Source organism: Marmota marmota, unplaced genomic scaffold, assembly GCF_001458135.2.
Source record: "Marmota marmota marmota unplaced genomic scaffold, marMar, whole genome shotgun sequence".
NCBI classification, from domain to species: domain Eukaryota; kingdom Metazoa; phylum Chordata; class Mammalia; order Rodentia; family Sciuridae; genus Marmota; species Marmota marmota.
In genome coordinates this window covers 18,890,652-18,914,989 of record NW_026000016.1, presented here as the reverse complement: position 1 = coordinate 18,914,989, position 24,338 = coordinate 18,890,652, and the positions used below count along the sequence as shown (strand labels likewise).

The 24,338-nt window shown below is 41.3% G+C and overlaps 1 protein-coding gene across 1 annotated transcript; it reads right to left on the bottom strand.

Moving 5' to 3' along the window:
- Nucleotides 1–1,540: 1,540 nt before the first annotated feature.
- CUNH1orf100 (chromosome unknown C1orf100 homolog) lies at nt 1,541–23,992 on the bottom strand. Its single transcript, XM_048809258.1, has 4 exons — nt 23,937–23,992; nt 14,079–14,174; nt 8,810–8,982; nt 1,541–2,271 (listed from the first exon to the last, which is right to left on the bottom strand). The coding sequence occupies exons 1-4, from the start codon at nt 23,990–23,992 to the stop codon at nt 2,171–2,173; spliced, it is 426 nt and encodes a 141-aa protein (XP_048665215.1). The 3' UTR covers nt 1,541–2,170.
- Nucleotides 23,993–24,338: the final 346 nt, after the last annotated feature.

Below are 24,338 nucleotides of genomic sequence, written 5' to 3'. Positions count from 1 at the left end.
CAGCATCACAATACTGTGATGGTCAAACTAATAAGCTAGCTGCCACGTGACTGTATACTCACATACGGTATACATAACTTGGATATTTTGGACAAAGGAATGATACACATCCAAGCAGGACCTAGCATGATGGCATGATTTCTCATCATGCTGCTCAGAATGACATGCAATTTGAAATTTATGAGTTATTTCTAGATTTTCCCATTAATATTTTCTGGCTGAGGTTTACCCTAGATAACTGAAACCTCAGAAAGCAAAGGTGTTTAAAGGCGGGATTACGTTAGTTTATTATGTTAAGCAGAATTATGAACTTGTTACTGGTCTTTTGGAGGTTATGGTTTAAGAAGATGTGTATGAGTGCCAAGTTGACAAGGGGTGGGTGGATATGTGATAGTTAATTTTAGTGTGTTGACTGGGCTAGGGAATTCTCAGTCCATTATTTCTGTGCTTTATCTGTGAGGATATTTCTGGAAGAGATTAGTATTTGAATTAGTAGACTGCACAAGGAAGATTGCCCTCACCAACATGGGAGGACGTCATTGGGTCTGTTGAAGCCTGAATAGAACAAAAAGGGGAATAGAAGGATGAATTTGCTCTCTGCTTGAAAGAGGTTCTTTCCTGTCCTTTGATAACAGTGCTTCTAGTTCTTAGCCTTCAAAGTTGGACCAGGACTTACATCATTGGGCTTGGATTGGAACTATTCCATCAAATCTTTTTTTTTTTTTTTAATTTTTGTAGTTGTAGATGGATAGCACGCCTTTATTTTATTTATTTTTATGTGGTGCTAAGGATCGAACCCAGTGCCTCACAGGTGCAAGGCAAGCGCTCTGTCACTGAGCTACAGCCCCAGCCCCTCCACCTTGCAAATGAGCTTTATGAGCCTCCAACTTGCAGATGATAGATCATGGGACTTACGTACTTCCATCATCTCATAGCCATAAATGAATAAATAAAAAAAAAACATTCAGTTTCTCTGGAGAACCCTAACTTAAGCTGTTTTGTTATTTATTTTATGTTCTTTTGTGTCTCCTGAATTCTCTTTCATCTGATGTCATTTCTTCTTTTTAATTGGGTCTTTGTCTTTTTTAAAAAAAATTTTTAGTTGTAGTTGGACACAATACTCTTATTTTATTCATTTATTTTTTATGTGGTGCTGAGGATCGAACCCAGGGTCTTGCACGTGCGAGGCAAGCCCTCTACTGCAGCGAGCACTCTACCGCTGAGCCACAACCCAAGCCCCCTGGGTCTTTATCTTTCATGTTGCATTATTTTTTCAGATCGCTTAGTGATGGCTTGGCTGACAGTGTCAAGGACTAAGGCAGTGGAAAGCTATATGGAACTGTTCTTGGAAGAAGTTTATTAACTCTAGGCTTTACTCCAGGATGATTGAGTAGGAAGCGAATTAGTATGCTGGAGAATTCCCTAGTGGTCAGAATGTAAGATTCTTTTCTCTGAGATCATTTCTTTAAAGAAGACCCTCTGGCTTTTTGCCTATGGAATTGATGCATACTTACCAAGCTTTCTTGCTGCCATAGGGATGTTAAACTTGTATACACAGACAGTCTTCTTTTCAAACCCTCCCTGCTTCTTACTGCAGACCTGTGCTTTTCCTGGATTTCTTCATCTAGAGCCCCTTCAGTTGTTTTCCTTCTTGGCTATATACTCCAGGTTCTCCCCCCACCTTCAACAATGATATTGAGCAGATGCAATTACTATATGTTTTCACCTAGTCCCACATATTACCATATAAGATGGTTTGTGTGCATCATCAATGACTGGTATTAGTCATATGACAAGTTGTCTTCTTTTTTTTTTTTCTCTTTCTCTTTCTCTTCTCCCTCCCCCACTTTCTCCCTCTCCCTCCTCCCTCCTTTTTTTCCTTTTTCTGTGTTGCTAGGGGTCAAACCCAGAGCTTTACTCAAACTAGCCAGTGCTTTGAGCTATGTACCCTTAACCCATGACACATTTTCTTAAGGCTGGATCTTGATTCCCAGTTGTAGGCTGATCAACTTAATCTGAAAAGAATTTGTAACATGTAAATATTTTAGGATTAGAGCTGTTGTATACACACTTAAATTAAAAATAGTTCTACCATCAGTTTATTTCAAGAGTCTTCTAAGAATGTTGGAAGTTATTTTGTTCCAAGGCCAGGGTTATTTTAGTTTAAAAGTTATCTTTCGAAGCCACTGTTGTCTTCATAACAGTAGAACTCTGGCACTGAATTCAATGGTCTAGGATTCAGTGAAATGGTGGGTAATTTCTGGTCCCAACCTGGAATTTAAAACAAATTAATGATTTATTATAAGATTACTCCTTGATTTTAACACACTGTTATTTTAGCAATTGTGCATAATAACATAATAATTTATGGCATGTAAGGCAAAGGGCTGTATTTAAAATATGGAAAAAGGGACTTAGTTAGCCAGAAGTTATTTCTTTGGTCTCCAGTTAAGAAGCCTACTTTTATACCAAAATGTAAATAAAATGAATAAATCACACAAATTTGCATTTTGACAGCCTAATTCTAGATGCCCCCCCACCAAGCCTTTTAGTACTACATTATCTGGGAACCACTTTGTATCAAACTGCTGCTGTTAGCACAATGCTAAATTCTTTATACATATATCTCAGTTCTAGTAGGTAGATACTATTTTTATCCTTTTTGCAGGTGAGAAAAGTGAGGGTCAAAGAACCTAAGGGTCACACAGCTACTAAAAGCATTTATTTTAGTTTGGAAGAATGATCTTTAATTATTTGGTACCAGGGTTAGTAATTCAGGGACAACTTTCTTCTGAGAGATGCCTCCTCCTCCCAAGCTGTAAGTTCTGAGAACAGCCTGCTCTATATCCTCCAATGTGGCCTGCACATAGTCAGTGCTTAATAAATGTTTCCTAAGTAAATAAATGATGTGTGTTGAGAAAGAATTTTAATGGAGGAAGATTTTTTAAAGCAATAAACATGACCTATCATGCATAGTCTATGTTTATTCTTTTCCTAAACAATTTGCCAAATTAGAAACCTCAGAGAAGGGAACATGAAATGCAAGAGATTGCTAATCTACACATGATTTCAGCCCTGAAAAATCTAATCATAGGGCTTGGGGTGTGGCTCAATGGTAGAAGACTTGTCTAGCATGTGCAAGACATGCAGATTGAACCCCATGACTGCAAAAATAAATAAATAAATAAATAAATAAATAAATAAATAAATGTAAAAGGAATCTAATCACAAAGACTGGCCTAATGGTGAAGCTCAACAACCCGAGGATTAGATAAACAACTTAATCTTGCTTTCTCTTATTCTGTGAAAAGCCCTTCCTCAAAACTCCTGAAGGAGTTTGTGCCTTGATCTGAATATGTTTGATTCAGTCTCTGCTCTTTTCTCTACCAGTGCTCTGACTGTAATGTTCTTCTCTTAGGCCTCTTATGTACCAACCTTTTGCCTGCCTGTTGTTTATAAAACAGTTTCCATCTAAGTCTCTCTCAAATCCTTCTCAGTCTTTGTACCGATACAACCCATTACCAGTTACCTGAATCATTGGTTCCCAAACTTGGCTACACAATGGAATTATCTGGAGAGTTTTAAAAGCTATTAATGCCTAGGTCACCCCAGCCACCCCCTACTGGGAGATTCTGATTTCAGTAATAGTGGGTATAGTCTGGGCATCTGGATATTTTGAAAACTCTTCAAGTGATATAGCCAAGATTAAGAACCTCAACCAAATCACAACAATTGGCTCTCCATAACCAATCTTTGGCCTTCTCCATTCCCTTCCCTGCCTCTCCTTTTCTTCTTCATGGTTAGGGTAATCTTTTCAAAATGAAAATTTAATCATTATCTCTATTCTTTTTAAAACTTTCAACTGTGTCCCATTCTGAGGCTAAAGGCTCCAAACCTGAATATGGCCAGTAAAGTCTTTCTTATTCTGCTGAGGATTGAACCTATGGCCTTGTATGTGCTAAGCACACACTCATCACTGAGCTATGTCCCCAGATCTCTTTATTTTTTTTTTTTTAATTCTTCAAACATGTCATGTTCCATCCCAACACAGGGCCTTTGCACAAACTACTCTCTGTGAATGTGTTTCCCTTCTTGCTTAGTTAGCTTTTAGCTTATCCTTCAGCTCTTGGCTCATTTCCCCAGGGAAACCTCCTGTCTACTGTATGCCATTATAGCATCCCATAAACTGCTTCCCAGCATTTATGGAGGGTAGAACCTATGGCTACTTCCATGCTAGTTCTACTAAATCTCCCTGAGTGTAGGAAACTTGTGTCTGTTTTCAGCTCACATTATATTGTGAAAATAGCACACCAACTGGCATTCACATAGGCTCTCAAATTATTTACTGAAGGAATAAGTATGAATAAATAAAAATGTGCCTAACATCAAATCTGTTACCCAGTCCAATCTAATGTCACCTCCACATCTCTGTAGAGTCCATTTATTCCTTTTCATCTTCTCTGCTGCTATGAGCCATCATAATATCTGGTCTAAACCACTAAATAGCTTTCTCAGTGGTCTGCATACCCTCCCTCTTGTTTCTTTCCATTGTCTTAACAGCAGCCAGAGTGATCTCTCCAAAATAGAAGGGGTGAGGGAAGAATGCATGCCTAGCACACGCAAGGCTTCATCCCCAGGACCACCCTCCCCCAAATTTAAATAATATGTCACTCTTCAAAATCTTTTGATGACTTTCCATGGCTCTTGAAATAAAATTCAATCACCTTATTATTCTAACCCCTAACTCACTACCCACCAAACTACAATGGCCTTCTTTCTGTTCCACAAATCTGCAAGACTTTTCCAGTTTTCAGAATTTTGCTTTTACTGCTCCCTTTGCCTGAAGTGTTCTTTATATGACTCATTCTTATTTTTCGGGGCTCAGCTAAAATTATGTCGCGTTTTCCCTGACAGCTCTATTTAAAGGAACTTCCTTCAACTGTGCTCATCACCCTGCTAATTTCCCTTATAGCTCTACCAAAATCTATAACTTTAAAAAAAAGTGTATCTGGCTGTGTCCTGTGTCCTCCAGCAGAATGCCAGCTCTCTGGAAGCAGGTGTCCTGTCTATTGTGGTCACTGTATCCCCAGGATAGCACAGCGTCTCGTTTATAATTGGTGCACAATAGTCACACTGTGTTTGCCAGCTTCTGAGGATATCTGTGACTCTCCCACACGACCTTAGTGGTGGCTGTATGTGACTAATAGGATAAATCGGAGGTGATAGGGTATGACTTTTGAGTCTAGGTTATAAAAGCCATTGCATTTTGCCACCTCAGTCTTGAATCACTCATTCTAAAGGAAGCTGACTTCCACGCCATCAGCACACTCAAGCAGCCCCATGGAGAGGCCCACGTGGAAAAGTACTGAGGCCTCCAGCCAACAGCCAGCTTGACAATGCTGTCACTAAACCACCTTGGGTTGGATCCTCCAGCCATCAAGCCTTCAGCTGAGACTGCAGCCTCACTGACATCTGATTGAAATCTCGAGAGCCTCAGCCACCATTGCCCACCTGAGCAGTTTTGGAATTCCCAACCCATGGAAATCCCTAAGACATTTTTAAAAAAATCATCATTCATGTTCTAACCCACAAAGTTTTGGAATGATTTGTTCCTCAGCAATAGACAACTAACATGCATTCATTCAATCACTGACTCAATGAACAGAGTAGTGAATATTTCAATATAAATGACACTGGAATAAGTCAGTCCTCACTAAGTAGGGGATATCCAAAGCTGTTCTTCATCTTCTGTTGCCTAGCCTGCACTTTCTAGCACCATATTTTCAATTGTCTATAGACCCTAACTTGATCATATCTGCCTCAAACCACTATTTCTATCAGAGGTACCAACAATCTTGCAGAAACAAGGCTGTGGAGTGATCTTTAGTTCCTCTCTTGCACATTCTTTATTGGCACCATCTTTCCTCACTTCCAGTTCTCTGCCATATGAATCTTCACTCCATTTCCACTCAAACCTTCCCAGCTCAATTTACGAGCACTGTTTTTGGAGAGTGACATATCTAGATTTGACCTCAACTAACAAGTTACTTGGTCCTGGGGATGGAACTCAGGGGCACTTGACCACTGAGCCACATCCCCAGCCCTATTTTGTATTTTATTTGAAGACAGGGTCTCACTGAGTTGCCGAGCACCTTGCCAAGTTGCTGAGGCTGGCTTTGAACTCGCGATCCTCCTGCCTCAGCCTCCTGAGTTGCTGGGATTACAGGCGTGCACCACCATGCCCAACTTTTAGTAGGTGGTTAAGGTCTCTAATATACCTACTTCATGGAGACATTTACAACTAGTGGTAATGAGCATACATGAATGTCACTTAGCACAGTTCCAGGCATGAGATATTTTAAATCCTAACAACTATCTTAAAGGTAGACTTTGAGTCTCCATTTTATTGAGGAGCAAAAAGGTTCAGAGAAGTTGAGTATCTAGCCCAACACCACACAGCTAGAAGGTGCCAGGCCTATGGCACTATGATGCCTGAATCCTGTCCCCCACTTCACACCATCCCACGTGGCACCACTGCAACAGCTTCTGGCTGCTCTTCTTGCCTGTAGCACCTGCCTTCTCTACCCTGTCCTGAGCAGAGCTGGGTCACTCTGCTGACTATGACTCTGATTGTCCAAATTTGATTTTCCCTAGGCTTCCAGGGAAAAGTCTTCTCCCTTGCCCTAGTCAGGCCAACATCCTCCCCCAGTCCCAACAAATCTCACCACAGCATCCATTGTCCCTGGTGGCCCATCCCAACAGACTCATCACACAGCCCAACTCAGGCCCCATTCATGCATGCTGCATTCCTAGCTGAAATTGGCTGTAGTGAGGCTCCAGTGACCTCATCTTTGGACTCCTACTTCTTTAGTTGGTATTCGGTCATTCTCTAAAAGGTTGAGGTCCTCTTCCCTATTGGACTGTAAGGTCCCTGTGGCTGAGATCATCGCCTGGATTTCTATGTATCTAGCAGAGGACAAGGTACCTAGTAGGTGGTAAATATTTAATTGCTCTGCTGAACATTGATTTGGTTTTGTAGATTTATAAAGAATTAGAAACTGTCTTCTGAAATAAGTGTGGGAGAATACCTTTTGTGTCTATCTAATGAGGTTTCCTCCTAGCAGAGGAATTATAACAAGGGTCCAGTTTTTGTTTTTTGGTTTTTGTTTTTGGTACCAAGCATTGAACCCAGGAGCACTTGACCACTGAGCCACATCCCTAGCACCATTCTCTTTTTTTGTATTTTTATTTAGAGACAGGTTTTCACTGAGTTGCTTAGTGCCTCGCCTTTGCTGAGGCTGGCTTTGAACTTGCCATCCTCCTACCTCAGCCTCCAGAGCAGCTGGGATTACAGGTGTGCCCACAGTGCCCGGCAAGGGTCCAGTTTTCTCTTGTTTTGGAAACCCACCTGGATTCCCTCATGCAACAGATTTTTCACTTACACAGTCAGTCTGCAGGGCAGGAGTCCTACTGGCACATCCAGACAACCTCTCCTCTCCAGCTCCTCCTCACCTCCCAGGCTTCACACTTTCTTCAGCCCTAAGCTATACCCCTAGCCCCCCACTTTCCTTTACCACAACCTCCTCAAGGGGGCTCTGGCACCCCCACCCCAACCACTCTTCACTCCCTGCCTGCCCCTCCTTCTCTAAATGACCTTCATTTCAGCCTCCATCTTCCTTCTTGGTTCTCACTTCCCTCCCTTCTCAGACTCCAACCTTCTCCTGCTTCCAGAACCCAGCTTTGCCCTGCTTGTAACCTCTTGTCAATCGCTGGCCCTATCCCAGCTTCATCTATTGCCACCTAGTCCCTGGCTCAATTCTCCCAAGACTGGCCTGTCTCTGCCTGGTTCCCACTCCTCCTGATGCTACTGTTGGCTGTTCCCTGGGGACCTGGGACCCAGCTGGGGCCATCTCTCTGCCCTTCCAGCTTATTCCAGCTCACTCTGGGAGGAGTGAGGGAAGGCTAAATCCTTTTACTCCCACCATTTCTCGTGTGACTCACTTTAAAGAAAATTGTTAAATAGTAACTCATGCAGGTGACACTCAGCTGTGACAGACGCACTATAGCTTCACAGTTGGCCACATTTGGGAGGGAAATGCTCTGGGTCCTGAATCCTGCTGATCTCACCTCCTGGCTATGTGGTTTGGGGCTAGTTAATGAATGGTCCCTGCAACTTACTGTAAAATGGGGATGGTAACACCTCAGAGAGCTTGCCGTAGGACTAAATAGGTCCTTGTCACCATGTAAGAGCCCCCAAAATGTTGGGGTTTGTTCATTTACAAAGTCTTCCAATGAGGTAATTCATTCAACAAACAAAACCCCAAAGCACTAATGACTATGTAAATAATATTAAGCTGTCATCATTGTACACTCTCAGGATCCCTCTGCCCACTTGCTGAAACAGAGAAATACAGTGAGGGGAGTTGGGAATTTTTGAACCATGCCTCCATATATGTCAAGTAATTGTCATAACATCATTTAAAATAGAGAAAGAAAAAGAAGTTCCCTCAACAATGTGTTTAGGCCCACTCACAATTTGTGGTGGGACAGGGACTCAGGGCTCAGACTGGAGTCGGCTTCCTAAGAAGGACACTTGCAGATTTTCATCCCTGAAGTCCCAGATGCAGGGAGCCAGGAAAGGAGGAACCCTCGGCACCCCTCTAACTTCTTTCTGCACCCAGACCCTCACATATCCCTGTCCCCAGCCGGGTCCTAAACTGGCTCCCTGAGTCAGCAAGCTCAGGGAATGTGCCGATCTGTGGCCCCGGCAGGGTTAACTCAGTGGTCAAGATCACTTGACCCGACTCACCCATGTCGTAAAATGGCAGCGAATAGCTTCTCTGGTAAGTGGTTTCGTTATACCACGAGTCGACAGGCTTCGAACGACTTTTAAAACGAATATATCGAATGAGCATTTGTTGGTCTAATTGAGGCTGATGCGGAGTTTTTCTCTCGGTTGGAATTGCCAAGTCTATGAGTGGTCTAAATGTAAAGAGAAATAGTTGATGAGTACCCACTGGAAGAAAAGAGGTCCATTTTCTCATCAGCCACAGCCCACTCCCTGGAAGTGATGCTGGGCCTGCCAAAATTGCAAGAGATAGTGCAGGGCTTTCAGTTTCCCTTTAAGCATCCTTCCTTCTCCTCCTCCCCAAGGAAAGATCACAGAAAGCAACCTGCATCAAAACCTCCACTGACTCCGCCCACCCACAGCTGTGTCCTGTGGGCCAGATCGCCCCCTGCCCACTCTACCTTTGCCCATTATAATTTTTCTATGCATGTTTGAGTCCTTCAAGAAACCAATGCATTCTTTTAGGTGGATCAGCACTGTGGTGCTTCTTGGTGTTTAATAGGCCTCAAATTAATCACAACCTTCTTGTACCTCTATTATAAACACTCTCCAAAGTAAAAAGTAAACAATAATCAAAATGTAATGGGAAAATACCTTCGGGTACCCTCATGGGAATCTTCATTATCAGTACAGTATTTCAGATATGAATGTAAGTATACATTCACCTACAACTTTGGTGATACGTATTAAGACCTTGAAAATAAACGTATATTTTGTCTCAACAATTCTAGCAATTAGGAATGTTAACAAAGACTTAGTTCTAAGAATGCTTACAAAGTGTTTTTATGATGATAGAGAGAGAAGAACTTTCAGGTGGAAAAAAAAAAAGGAATCAGCTGAAGGGATAGAGGTGCCAATCACCCTGATCTGACCATCACACATTGTAGACATGTATTGAAATATCACACTGTTCCCATAAACATGTACGACTACTGTCAATTACAAATGAGGATATATTTTTAAAAAGAAAAATAGGGAATTATTTAGTCACTAAGATAGATATATATAGAGAATGCCATACCACCATGAAAACTAATGCAGTAGAATTATAATTTTGAGATGGAAAACATCCACAATATATTATTAAATTTAAACAAAGGTTTTGATTTGAGTTATGCATTTTAAATGGATGAGTTGTATGGCATATAAATTACTCCAATAAAGCTATTATCAAAGAAAAAAAGGTTCCACAATACCATTCCCAACCGTATCTCATCCTATTTTGGTGTGGATCTGCATGATTAGCTCTGGGTGATACCATTATTGGTAATTTTCAATTTTTTATTATCAATGTCTTCCTCTTCCTCCTCCTCCTTCTTTTTTATTTTTGAGTATTGAATCCAGAGGTGCTTTACCACTGAGCTACATAGCCAATCTGTTTTATTTTTTATTTTGAGTCAGGATCTTGCTAAATTGCTGAGGCTGGCCTTGAACTTGGAATCCTCCTGCCTCAGCTTCCTGAGACACTGAAATTACAAGTGTGTACCACACAGACAGCTTACCATCAGTATCTTTTAAATATTCTATTAAATATTTTTGTGTGTATGTGTATATGTGTGTGTGTGTATGTGTGTGTGTGTGTGTATGATTCTAGGGATTGAACCCTGGGGGCTCACTCATGTAGATAAGTGCCCTACCACTAAAGTACATGTCTAGCTCTTTTTAAATTTTACTTTGAGACAAGGTCTTGCTAAGTTGCCCAGGCTGGTCTTGAACTTGCAATGCTCCTGCCTCAGCCTCTTAAGTAACTGAAATTGTTAGGTGTGCATCATCACTGTGCCAGGCACATACACACACACACACACACACATACACACACACATATATATAATTTATATGATATAGTATATATTTATATATGCTAAAAATAAGTGAGGTGTGCTGCTATAGATGTAAAAGTATTAAATGTTGACTGTTATTTTGGAACATCTAAATTCAATCAGGGTTGAGTAGGATAGTCTTATATCATTTACTGATGATACGTATTAAGATACGTATGATACGTATGATACATTTACTGTGACCACATCATACAAAGAGGTGATCAAAACTACTCAATAATAATAAAAATGTTGGGGTTCAGAAGGTGTAGGTCAGTGGTAACACTTGCCTAGTATGCATGAGGCCCTGGCTTCCATCCTCAGCATAAAAACAAAAAATTCATAATCTTTTCCTGATTGTGTAAAAACTTGATTGCAAGGTGGAAATGGAGTGACGCTGTCTGAAGTTTAAAAAAGGCAAGAGTAAGAATCTCACCGTGCCGTGGGAGACATGTTGAATGGGTGAGAGTGATCTATTGTGGATGAGCCTGGAGAAGCATCAGGAACACCCACCCACCTCTACTTATTCTTCTTTCATGTTTAATAGGTATTTGGCCTTGTAAAGTGGGTGTTTTAAGTGGTGGATGGTAGTACTCCTTTTCCTATGGAATGAGTCTCCTGCTGTTCTTGCTGTCAATGAGAACATTAGCTGTCTGGTGACTCTATCAGTTTCCTGTGAGCTTGGGTTCTGTGTGACCATTGCTGTCAGACTGGTCACTTCTGTGCCACTGGGGGTTCTGATCCTTGGGACCACCCCCTAGATCTACTCCTGATGAACTGCCAGCTTGCCTCTACCTTCATCTGGAGCCTTTCTCAAGAATTAGAACATTCTACCTTTTCAAATAACACAACAGCACCCTTCTGACTTTCACTCAAAGGACTGTAATCTAAAACGCCAGTTGGTGGAGGAAGATATTTGGGGAAGGTAAGCCATTAGACAACTATCAAGTGACACCACAATTACAATAACTAGATTTAAAATACTTGCTTCAGGCAGCACATATACAACAATTGGAAATGACACAAAGAAGTAAAGCATGGCTCCTGTGCGTAGACTGACCTGCCAATTCATGAAACAGTCCATTCTATTTTCCATTCTATTTTTAGGATTTTTTTCACCTTGGAACAAAATTGGACATGAATAATAACTTTCTTTTTTTAAAATTTTATTTATTTTAATTAGTTACACATGACTGTACAATGATCTTGACATATCATACATTTGAATCAGATGGGGTATAATTTCTCATTTTTCTGTGTACAGGTTGCAGAATCACATTGGTCATGCAGTCACGTATATACCCACAGCAATAATAATGTCTATTTTATTCTGCTGCCCTTCCTATCCCCCTTCCCCTCTAACTTTCTTGTTTTAAAAATCCCCCTCCTCCACATCCCCCCTCCAAAATGCACCTAAGAATGGTCTTAAGAACCACAGTATTTCCTGTTTTGGTAGCATTTTGTGTAGATTTTTACTTTTTATTTTTATTCTTAACAAACTCTTTCATCTTAATGCTGAACTTTGGCAGGCACAAGTCTTGTTAAGAGCCAAGTAAAATCAGGTTCCTTTAATAGAGCCATGCTGATGTTTGGGCATCAGTCAGCCGGGTTTTGGTGGTGGTGGTGAGGTGGTGAGCAGAGTAAGGACATTGTCAGATTGCACAAAGAACAAACTCAGAGGGTGCCTCTGTGCCTTGCACAGCTCTGGCTCTGGGTCCTGCCTGTTTCCCTTCTTGTCAGTACCCTAGTAGAGGATGTCGCTGTAATGAGTGTACTAAGCCAGGCAGGGTGGCATGCCTGTAACCGAAGCTACTTGGGAAGCAAAGGCAGAAGGATCCCTTGAGCCCAGGAGTTCAAGGCCAACCTCAGCAACATGGTGAGTCCCTGTCTCAAAAAACAAAACAAAACAATAACAGAAAACAAAAGTACAGTTGACTATAATTATATGAGTTAGAACTAAGAGCCTTGAACTGGGAATGGGAAAATAGGGGTAAATTTAAGTTTAACTTTGTACTGTGTGACCTCAGGCAAGATATCACTTCTCTTGCTATTTTTCATTCATCTGATTGGACCAGGATGACCTCAAAGTTACTTCCAGTTTGATCATATAAGTATAGACTATGTGCTGCTCCAAAGTATGGGTGCCATGGCTCTTTTCTCTCTGCATGGAAAATAACTGGGGTTTGGCTACACCAAAGTCAACTGGGAGAGGAGAAATCTGTAACATATACTAGATGATGAACTTGGGGTAATAGTAATTGTATGTTGAGTGCTTAATATGTTATGGAATTTTATATCCATTATTTTATTTAGCAGATTAAGGCAGTTAATACTGAGAAGGAATGAAGATTGCCTAAGATCAAACAGTTCATAAGTTACTCAAATTGCTGCCTTTATAGTTTCCTGATTCCCTAAGCTGAGAGAGAGAGAGAGAGAGAGAGAGAGAGAGAGAATCAAAGTACCTTTGATTTTAGTTTTTTCTTTTTATGAAAACCAGACCTAGAAGGGTAGAAAACATTTAGGCCAAATTTGTAACTTTACTGAGAAAGAAACTGAATCTCAGTAAGTTTCAGTTATTTGGCCAATTGGAAATCCTAAAGACATGGGATTTTAAATAATGATTTAATAAAATTCTTTGTTTATTGTTGATTGTAAAAACAACGTGTGGTCATTAGAAAAAACACTGAAAGCTGGATGTGGTGGCACATGCTTGTTTTCCCAGAGACTTAGGAGGCTGAGGCAGGAGGATCATGAGTTCAAAGCCAGCCTTAGCAATTTTGAGACCGTGTCTCAAAGTAAAAAATAAAAAGCGCTGGGGTGCAGTGCACTGATAAAGTGCCACAAGTAACCTCCCCACTACACACACAAAAATCAAAAAAATAAAAATAAAAGAAATAAAAAATTTGGAAAATAGAAAAAGATTAAAAAGTAAAATACAAAATACTATTGATCTTACCACTGATTTAAAAAGACATTATTGGGTCTAGAGAGTGTAGCTCAGTAATAGAGCTCATATTAGCATGAGTGAGGCCTTGGGTTTGATGATCCCCAGTGTAAAAAGAAAGAAAAGATCTCCCCACCCACTCCCAACAACAAAACCCCACTTTTAAAAAAAATATTTATTTATTTTAAAGTTGTAGGTGGACACAATATCTTTATTTTACATTTATGTGGTGCTGAGGATTGAACCCAGTGCCTCGTGCATGCTAGGGGAGCGCTCTACCACTGAATCACAATCCCAGCCCCAAAACCCATCTTTTTTGATAGTTGGTGTATTTCCTTTTAAATCTTTTCTACCATGAAGTAATACTTGTTATTATTGTTACCATTATTAAGAGATTATGTCACCCATAAAAATCATTTTAGCTTTGGTGACATTCTTGGAAATTAATACTTAGGATGTGTCTCACCTGGGTGTTTTCTTCACACTATCATCATAATGAACTCTTGCCAGTTGCCCATGGTAGTAGCCTCGGAGATCCTTTCCTCTGTGAACAATGAAGTTACTATGGAGAAGGAAAAGAGTTGATTTTTAAAAAGCAATTGTTACAATTACTTCTTTAAAAGAAGAACATTGGCAGTTATATGATAGAAATACATTTGGATTTGGTCACCTGTTCCTGGCAACTAAAACCTGCAAAATTTCCTGACAGTGTCTGACATAACGAACTCCTTCCACCATACCTGAGTTCATGGCACCTGCAGGCCTCCCTTCCCCTCGCCACAACCTCCAGGAGCAGTTAAAAAAAAAAGTGCAATTTATTTTCAGGATTCATAAGGAAATACTTCAGATGTCAGGTATTAGGTTCAAAATATTAGGAAAAAAGAAAAGGATATATAAAATATGTAGAACAAATGTAGATAATTATAGAAATAAGGAAACGAGTAAGTGGGACTCATACTATTTTTTCTACTTTTGATAAATTTGTATATTTTCCTAAGTTAAAAAAATTAATAAAGGAGCTATAAATAGAGCAGCACTGTGACATCAAAGCATGAGGTGCTCATAAGCCTGGATGAGGGACTCTACCCCACCTGGGGGCACTGGTTGTGGAGGAAGTTTTGAAGCATAAACATGAGCCAATGGGGTGAGGGCTGGGGGGGAGTGTGAACATGAGATGATTTTGCCAACCAGAATATAGTGATGCTGCGGTTTGGATGTTAAATGTTCCCCAAAGGTCCATGGATTAAAGGCTTGGTCTCCAGGAGGTGAGGTCCCTAGATTATGGGAAGTGTGACCTCAAAAGGAATTGTGGAACCCCATTCTCCTTCCTTTCTCCTCTCTTTTGCTTCCTAGCCATGAGGTGAGCAGTTTGCTGCACTACACACTCCTTTTCCATTACTATCTGGTATGCCTACCAGAGGCCAAAAGCAACAGGTCTGCCCCATGTTAGACTGGACCCTCCAAAACAATGAGCTAAAATTTTTTCTTTATAAATTAGTTATCTCAATTGTTTTGTTATAGTAACAGAAAGCTGACTAATACAAGTGGTGTCAGGGAAGACTAGGCTAGAGGGTCATGGTGCTCAGGTTTATATTCTGAAATACATCTTATTTTATAATAAATTACATTTCCTTTTATTTTATAGTTACAATACTATATTGATATTTTAAAATTATGTGTAGGTGCATTATATTATTAATGGATTTTATTTCAAAAATATACCAGAGACATTGCAAAATATTTGTTATAAAAAGACAGTGTTGTCCCAATTACTTTTCCGATTGAAATTTCTTCAACCAGTGTGAAGAAAACTTCTTCACCAACTCTTTATTGTGCAGAGTTGAATTATAGAAGCAACATTCAAGACAGCATTTTCTTTTTTTAATTAAATAATTAATTTATTTTACAATAGAATTCATTTTGACATATTGTACACAAGTGGAGCACAATTTCTCATTCCTCTGGTTGTACATGGTGCAGAGTCACTCCAGTAGTATAAATATACATGTATATTGGATAATAATGCCTGTCTCAATTCTGTTGTCCGTCTCATCCCCACAATCCCGCCCCTCCCTTACTCCCCTCTACACAAATCAAAGTTCCTTCATTCTTCCCTATCCCCACCCCCCACCCCTCTATGGATCAGCATCCACTTATCAGAAAAAACATTCAGCTTTTGGTTTGGGGGGATTGGCTTATTTCACTTAGCATGATATTCTCTAGTTCCATTCATTTACCTGCACATGCCATAATTTCATTGTTCTTTGAGGCTGAGTAATATTCCATTGTGTGTATGTACCACATTTTCTTTATCCATTAATCTCTTGAAGGGCATCTAGGTTGATTACATAGTTTAACTATTGTAAATTAAGCTACTGTAAACATTGATGTGGCTGTGCCATTGTAGTATGCTGATTTTAAGTCCTTTGGATATAAACCAAGGAGTGGGATAGTTGGGTCAAATGGTGGATCCATTCCAAGTTTTCTGAGTGGTTGCACCAATTTGCAGTCCCATCAACAATGTATGAATATACCTTTTCCCCTACATCCTTGACAGCACTTATTATTGCTTGTATTCTTGATAAATGCCATTATGATTAGAGTTAGATAAAATCTTAGAGTAGTTTTGATCTGCATTTCTGTAATTTCTAGAGATAATGAACATTTTTTCATGTTTGTTGATCAATTGTATTTCTTCTTCTGTGAGTGTCTGTTCAGTTTCTTAGCCCATTTGTTGATTGGGTTATTTGTTTAAGTTAAGTGTTAAGTTTTTTGAGTTCTTTATATATCCTGGAGATTAGTGCTCAAGACAGCATTTTCAATACTGAATAAACTTGTTTTCAAAGAAAGTAAGTATTGTGTCTGAAAGTTTGAGAATCACCTGATGTCAAGAGTTTTTTGTAATATTTTTAAAAAGATTAATGACACGATATAGAAAGATTTTCTCTGATGGCAGTGGTGCTAACAAATTGAGAATGCTTGGAAGTGAAGGCAATCTGGCTGTGACATCTGTCATCCCATTGATTGCCAGGGTTGATTCACCTGATCTGGCTAGCTAAGTGGGTGTCCCCTTCCTCCCTCACCTCTCCATGTGTGCCCCTCTTGAAGCAGTGTACTCAAAGAGGAGGACCTTCCCAGAAGAGGACCGTTCTTCAGTCAAAGGCATTTGAGTAGCTGCATTCCCCTGCTAGAACTTCCAGACAAGCTCTCAGATTTGAGAACACTCTGAATAAAAGTAGAAAGACTATTAGGATATGATGAAATTCTGAACAATGTGGTGGAAATGTATATGAAGATGATGGATTAATAAATGTCAAGAGAGTGACGTTATGTGCCACTACACAAAAATGGTAACCGAGGAAGCACATTTTTTTAATTACCTAAATTTAGCTATTCCACAATGTATGTGTACTTCACAACATAGTGTGGTACAAGATAAAAACACGCAGTGTTTTCTGTCAATTAAAAAAAGAGAGAATAAAAATTTAAAAAAAAAGAAATGTGGAAGGAGGGGGAGATAGGGGACTGGTTGGGGATATTTTAGGGGGTGGGATTAAGGATAAAAGAGAAGTATCTGAGACAAGGAATTGGGAAGAACATTGCCATTTCCCCTGGAGGAGGAATGTAAGAAGGTGACTGTCAATGGGAAAATGTCATTATAGAGTATGTGATGCCTGGATATGTGGGGTCTTTTTGAACGTTCTACAAATTCTGAGCACTCGGTAGATGCCATGAGAATTCATACAAAAGGAGAGTCAGTTGAAAGTAGCACATGGCTTGCATAAATTAAGCTCACTAAATATATATTGGATGATGCATGCAAGCTATGCCTTAGGTTCACTCAACATTTACTGAATGAAGATAAGGTACCCTGTGCTCTGCTAGGGTCTGCAAATACAAAGCTAAGAAGCAGTATTGGTTCTCAAAAATCTTCTTTACATGCTGAAATAGTGTCCCAAATGAAAGGCCAATGGGGCATCAAGGAGGAAGAGGTGTCTAGGGTTTGGACAGGCAAATAGGACTGGGAAGATACTCCAGGTGAGGGGAATTATAGAGGCCAAGAGTCAGACAGAGTTGGGTATAGAGTAGAGTGTGCAGGGGGGTGTGTTAGTCAGCTTTTCAATACTGTAACAAATACCTGAGATAAATTAACTTAAAAAGAAGAAAGGTTTATTTTGGCTCATAGTTTTGGAGGTTTCAGTCCATGATCGGGTGGTTCCATGGCTTTGGGATCTGAGGCAACATAGCACATCATGATGGAAACGTAGTGGGAGCAGGGCTGGGGATGTGGCTCAAGCGGTAGCGTGCTCGCCTGGCATGTGTACGGCCCGGGTTCCATCCTCAGCACCACATACAAACAAAGATGTTGTGTCCGCCAAAAAATTAACTAAATAAATAAATTCTCTCTCTCTTTAAAAAACAAACAAAACGTAGTGGGAGCAAAGCTGCTCACTTTGTGGTGGGTGGAAGGGAGGAGAAGAAAGAGGAGGGACCAGGGTACAAATATCTCCTTCAAGGACATTCCCTCAGTGACCTAACCTCCTCCCACTAGACCCCACCTCCTAAATGTTCCAACACCTCCCAGTATGTGCCACAGACTGAGGAACAAGTCATTAACTCTTGGGCCTTTGGGGAACACTGAAGATCCAAGCTATAGCAAGGGGCCAGAGGGGGCCTGTCAAGTTTGAAGGGCAAGTGCTGAGCAGGGCAGCTGTGTCTGTGTCTTTGTCTATGCAAACAGGACCTCAGGGAGTTCTGATTTTCAGAAAAACCACAGGCTGTCTGGGCCTGCCCAGTGGCTGGGATAATATGACTGAACCCTGAATAGTAAATAACGGCAAGGGATTAAGTCATACGAGGAAAGAGAAGTTGGCACACAAATAGGGAACAAATGGCATTTCTGAATGCATGGGAGTCGAGACAAAGCTTTCTTAAGTGCTCATCCAAGCAACACCTTGGAGTTTGTGAAGAATCTGCTGGGGTTCCAAAGGGGCACTGCGGTCTCTCACACTCTGCTTTTGCAGTAGGTTGTGTTTTGCCTATGGGTTCTTTGCTGGCAAAACGTTATGTGCTACCACACAAAAAATGGTAACCAAATGCCAGCGAAATACGGGCTAATGAACTAAGTGCTGCTCCCTAGGAGCAGTGTATAAAGCTGTTGTGAGAATTGAGAAGCCTCCTCCAGCACCAAGTAACACTCCTGCGGTCCCTTGGGGGTGTCTCTTGGTAGGTCTCAGTTGGAGTGGAGAGAGTGGGAAAGTGCGTGTTATGAGGTGGCTATTGGAGGGAGGGCAGGCAGGGGGGAGAGGTAGAGAGATTTGAGAAATGAAAGGATGGCACACTTTGCCTCCACCTCTTTGGGTCAATTTTCCAAGATGCTCCATGTGACTTTCATCTCAAACACAATAGCTACCAATTGATAAATGTAAATACCAGTATTTTGAAGGAAAACTTTTACCTCCTAAGGGGAAATGCTTAGCGAGGGCAGAGGCTACATAGTACCCAGCCTCTCCTCTAGAGGTTAGATGTGAGGCAAAAACCGATGGATATTAAGTGAGTGCATGAACTAACTTTCCAGACTTGGCTTGGAGCCTTGCCCAGGGCTCTGCCCAGACCAATTTCTATTGACTCGGCTTTCAAGATTTTTGAATTAGCTGTAGAAAGCACTTTCCTTTGCCTAGGGTGGGAGCAGGCAGTCCAGCCACGTCCAATCCCATCGCGCATTATTTACAAGTCCCAACAGCTTGGCTCTTTAAGATGATGTGTTCAGTCTACAGAAGAGCAAACTTATTCCCTGGGAGGGTGACTGTAACTGGAGCAGGATCTGGGTTTAGTCTCAGACAAAATTCAATATGCACAGGCAAGGACAGAGGTGCTCATCCCTCCAGAGGCTGGACCACAGCGTGAGGTTGTCTGAGTCACTGTGACTCTGTAAAGAGAAGTCTTTGCACCTGGGCTGTGCCTCATGCTTTATAAAGCACTTTTACAGAGATGATCTCATGTTAATTCTCACAGTGACCTTGCAAGGTAAATATTATTAACTTTCTGTGTTTTAAGAGTAAAAAGAGGCTCAGGGAGGTTAAGTGAACTTTCTAAATATCACCCTAGTAAATGCCAAAGCCATGAATCAAACTCAGTTCCCTAAACCCCGTGTCACACCCAGAGAGTCATCTGTGTGTGTGCATGATGAAAAGGATGTTCATCCTTTCATCCAAAAGAGTTCGTCACTATTTCTGTATGAACTTGGTGATTCTCCTACTTACGGAGAGACAGCAAGTACATATGATGCAGCAAAAGGAAAGGAAAACCAATAAAGACATAGCAATGTCAGATGGGCTGTTATTCCAATTTAACAAAAAGTCCTTATGCAAACTCTAATGTGTCTCCAGTATGTTGGGTACCAGGGACACAGTGATGGTAGACATGTTCTGTTCACCCAAAGTTCCCCATCTGGTAATGAAAACCGCATTCAGGCAGCTAACTAAACATAAACAGTGTGGTAAGTACTATAACAAGCTGGGAAACTAAGGCTTAGAGGGAATAAGTAATTCAGCTAAGGCCAACCTAATACAGAAAACGGGATTAAAGGCAGGGATTGGGAGACCAGCAGTCTATCCTATTGCCTCCCAGGCTCTACTGGCTCCATACTATCTCTTCAAGGAATGAAGGAGCCTCAGATTTCTCATTATTAAAATAGGCAAATAACTATCATTTCCATTAAAGGTTACATGAGAGTAAATGAGATATTTGTACTTGGCGAGTAAAATATTCCATGTTAGGTATTGCTATCTTCCCATGCAGGATGAGCTGACCCAACAGCTGCCTCTGGATATTTTAGAGACTGAGAGACTGCTCCAATTGAAAAAAAAATTTTTTTTGTGCTAGGTATTGAACCCAGGGCCTCAGCCCATGCTCTATGACTGAGCTACCACCACAACCCAATAAATATTTTAAAAATCTATTTAAATATGACACAATTTTGCTATCTTTTATCTTCTGCGCCACACTAAATGTAATGCACTTGAAATGATCTTTTCAGGAACATCCTGAACTCCAAAAACCAATGCCACAAACAGCCCTGCCCCTGAATGACAGCTCTCCAGCCCGAGGCTTGGATTTGATCCCAGTTAACAGTTGCATTTAATACTATTCTTTTAATGAGAATCATAAGTGGTCCAAATTACTTGTAAGCCATTTAATATTTATTTTTATTAGGTGCCTCTACTGGTTTGCAATTCAGTTTCTCCTGGTATAGTCCCTGAGGTTAGGCATTTAAAGATGAGTTGGATGAATGCTATGCAGAAGAGCAGAAGGGCAGGCCCAGGTCCTGCCAGTCACAGGTGGCCAAACCACAAATAAAGGACAGAATAGTTTTCTCATTCATTCTTTTTAGTTTATTCAAGAACTGTACCCAGAGGGCCTACCATGTGTGGCTATCTGCTAAGCAGAGGTTATGATAGTGGATTTCAGACAAAGGTAAGCAAACCCCACACCAGCTAATCTGGAGATGTAGCAAATTGCAGTGAAGACAAGAAACAATGGTGGAGCCAAACCAGTGGGTATAAGGCCCATCACTGCCAAGTACTATGGGACCTTGGGACAATCACTTACTCACATGATGTTTCAATTTCCTCATCTGGAATTCACAGTTGTTGCAAAAAATTATATGAGATAATATGTACTCAGAATAATGTCTGGCACACAATAGGAGCTGTATGAGTATTATCCTTCCAGTGGTGAGAAAGGAAGGAAGTTGTGATAGCAGCAATAAAGAAAAAGGGTGTGAGGTAGGGGATAACAGAAGTGGAGAGATAGGCAGAGGAAGAAGGTCTCTCCTAGCCAGAGGGGCCAAGCAATGGCTGTCTGACCAGTTGGCAACACCACTGAGACATGCTGGGTAAAAGGGTTGGGGAAGGGAACAGTCCAGGCAGAAGGAAGATGCTATCTGAAGCTCCCAGGTATGAAAGAAGCATGGCCTCCTGGAGAAGATTGAAGAAGAGATAGGCAGGGGTATTTTCTGTAGGCCACAGCAATAAGTTTAGATTTTATGATAAATGCAGTGGGTTGAGCCATTTTATTCAAGGTAGGGCTGTGATCCAATTAACATTTTATGAAGCCCATTCTGGGGAACAGATTGTTGGAGGAGAAGAGTGGGAGTTGTCATAGATAAGCGGAGAGGCAGTGGTGTTCTGGCCCATGTCAAGGCAGTGAGCTGGAGTCAAACTGCTGAAATTTGGATCTGGAGTGTCTCCCAAAGGCCCATGTGTTTGAAGTTTTGGTATCCAGCTGTGTTGCCATGACAAACACCTGGAAAAAACCAACTTAGAGGAGAAAAGGTTTATTTTGGCTCATTGTTCCAGAGTTTCAGTCCATGGTCGACGGGCTGAAGGCAGAAACATCATGATGGAAGGGCATGGCAGAGCAAAGCTTTTCACCTCATGGTAGCCATGAAGCAGGCAGAGGGTGGGAAGAAGCCAGGGAAGAGAAGTACCCTTCCAAGGCATGTCCCAGTGACCTACTTTCTCCAACTGAAGTCCCACTCCTAAAGGTTCCACCACCTCTCACTGTCAATGAATCCATCAATGGGTTAATCTTCGGATGAGGCCAAAGTCTCATAATCCACTCACTTCCTTAAAATCCCCACCTCTGAACATGGCTATGTTCAATACAGAAGCCTTCAGGAGACATTTCATATCCAAACCATAAAACCAGCTCATAGTGCTATTGGAAGATGGTAGAACTTTTAGGAGGTGGGGCCTCAGTGGAGCAAGTTAATTCATAGGGATTGTGCCATTGAAGGGCCCTCTCTCTTCTTCCTGGCCACCATGAGGTGAGTAGCTTTCTCTGCCTTATGCTCCAGCCATGGTGTATGGTGCTGCCACAGGCCCAAAGCACAGGGCCGACCAACCTGGATTGAAACCTCTAAGACTGTGAACTAAAATAAATCTTTCCTCTTTATAAGTTGTATATCTCAGTTATTCTGTCACAGGGATACAAGGCATTCTGGTGAGAGATCTGTTCTGGACATAGAATTGATGTATCTTGCTGAGGGATTGGACCTATGGTTTTTGACAAGGCATAAGGTAGGCATAGAAGTGCCCCCCAGGAAGCACTGCAGGAGAAAGGCGGGGCACCAGCTCCACCAGGTACAAGAAGAGATGGAGCTTTTGGATCATGCCTCCCCTCTTATGGCTCTGATAATAAGCACAAGTGAGCTGAACACAGTCCAGTGGGCCACAGGGCTTGCTGCACTCTGTTCCCCCAAACCTCCAGGCTCCCCTGGGGGCTGGCTCAGGCCAGACCCAGTGACTGATTTGGCTCCGTGAAGCACCAAGCATTAGAAACCAACAAAGATTTGTTTCCATTTTCTCCAGGAGACAAGACCACAGCTAAATGGGCCCCATAGAGACAAAACAGTCTTATATACCCACAAAAAGACCAAGGACTTGTGGGGAGGGAGGAATCAGGAAATACTAGAACCAGTCCCTGTTTCTCTCTACCCTGTTTCCTCCTCAGGTAGATTTCAGGGACCTGTGCTTTTTCTGAAAAGAGGATTCTTAAGAGAATTCCACTCACCCCTCCTTTGGTAATTTATGAGTTCAAAGGATTTCTCTGTTGACCAAACATTGTTAAAATAATTAAACACTAAAGTAAACATAAAGGTTGCTCAAATCCATGAAGCCATTGAGGCTGACCCGAAAGTCTCACTATGTTGCTCCCCCAGAGTTCTGAATTACAAATCTCAGTAGAAGGTGAAAGACAGTGGGGTTAGGATTTACAGATTGTTATCCAATACCTCTCAGCAAGATGAATTCGGCACAGTAAAACATGTATAGGGCTTTTTATTCCTGTGCTATAGATGATCTTGGAGAAGGAGTGAAATTCCTTCTTGGTTTCCATCTGTGCAGTCAGCTCCCATATTGCAGAAGCACAGGGGTGGTTCGATTTACCCCAAGCAGAGTAAAAGGCCCCCATCCAAAATTTGGGTCGTTCCAACATTTTAAAAGCCCTTCCCCAGAGAAAAACCCAAATCCTCCTGATCTCTTGGAAATTTGGAGCTACCTGTTAATTGGATTCTGCATATTGTATGGGATTTCCTTTAAAAAAATTTTTTTTTTTACAACTTTCCCTAAATCCAAAGAAGATTCCTCTGGCAGCAGTTGTTTCTCAATAAGGGAGCAGCAGGATGACAGCTTCTAATAGCTTTTTATTTTTTGTGGTACTGGGGATTGAACCCAGGACCTCACACATGTTAGGCAAAAGCACTAGGTGCCTGCCTGCCTTGCCTCAGCTCTGGAAGGCTGTGCATCTGTAAGATCATTACCTGGGTGGAATACCTGGGCGACGGTCAACAAATTCACGTAGTCGTATGGCAGTCATGATGGATGGGAATCTGAAAAAAAAAATACAGAATGAAATTTAATATTGTCAGTTTATACACTTTCCAGGTATAAGCTATTACTAGTGTTTGGATCTGGAATGTTCCCCAAAAACCAATATGTTGAAGGCTTGCCAGCCTTTGGTGCTTTGGGGAGGCAGTGGAACCTTTAGGACGTAGGTCCTAATGGAAGGAAGTTAGGTCATTGGATGCATGCCCTTGTAGGCGTTATTGGAAACCTGCCCCTTCCTCTTTCTCTCTTTGTTTCCTGGCTGCAGTGAAGTAAACAGGCCTTTACTATGCACTCCTGCCATGATGAACTATGCCATCACAGGCCCAAAGCAACAG

Excerpts from the sequence above, each read along its gene's own strand:
- CUNH1orf100 (XM_048809258.1), bottom strand. The coding sequence starts at position 23,992 with ATGACTGCCATACGACTACGTGAATTTGTTGACCGTCGCCCAGGTATT. Across the intron at positions 14,175-23,936 it reads CGCCCAGGTATTCCACCCAG|TAACTTCATTGTTCACAGAG; the intron begins GTAATGATCTTA and ends CCTTCTCCATAG. Across the intron at positions 2,272-8,809 it reads GCTGCCATTTTACGACATGG|GTTGGGACCAGAAATTACCC; the intron begins GTGAGTCGGGTC and ends TTTAAATTCCAG.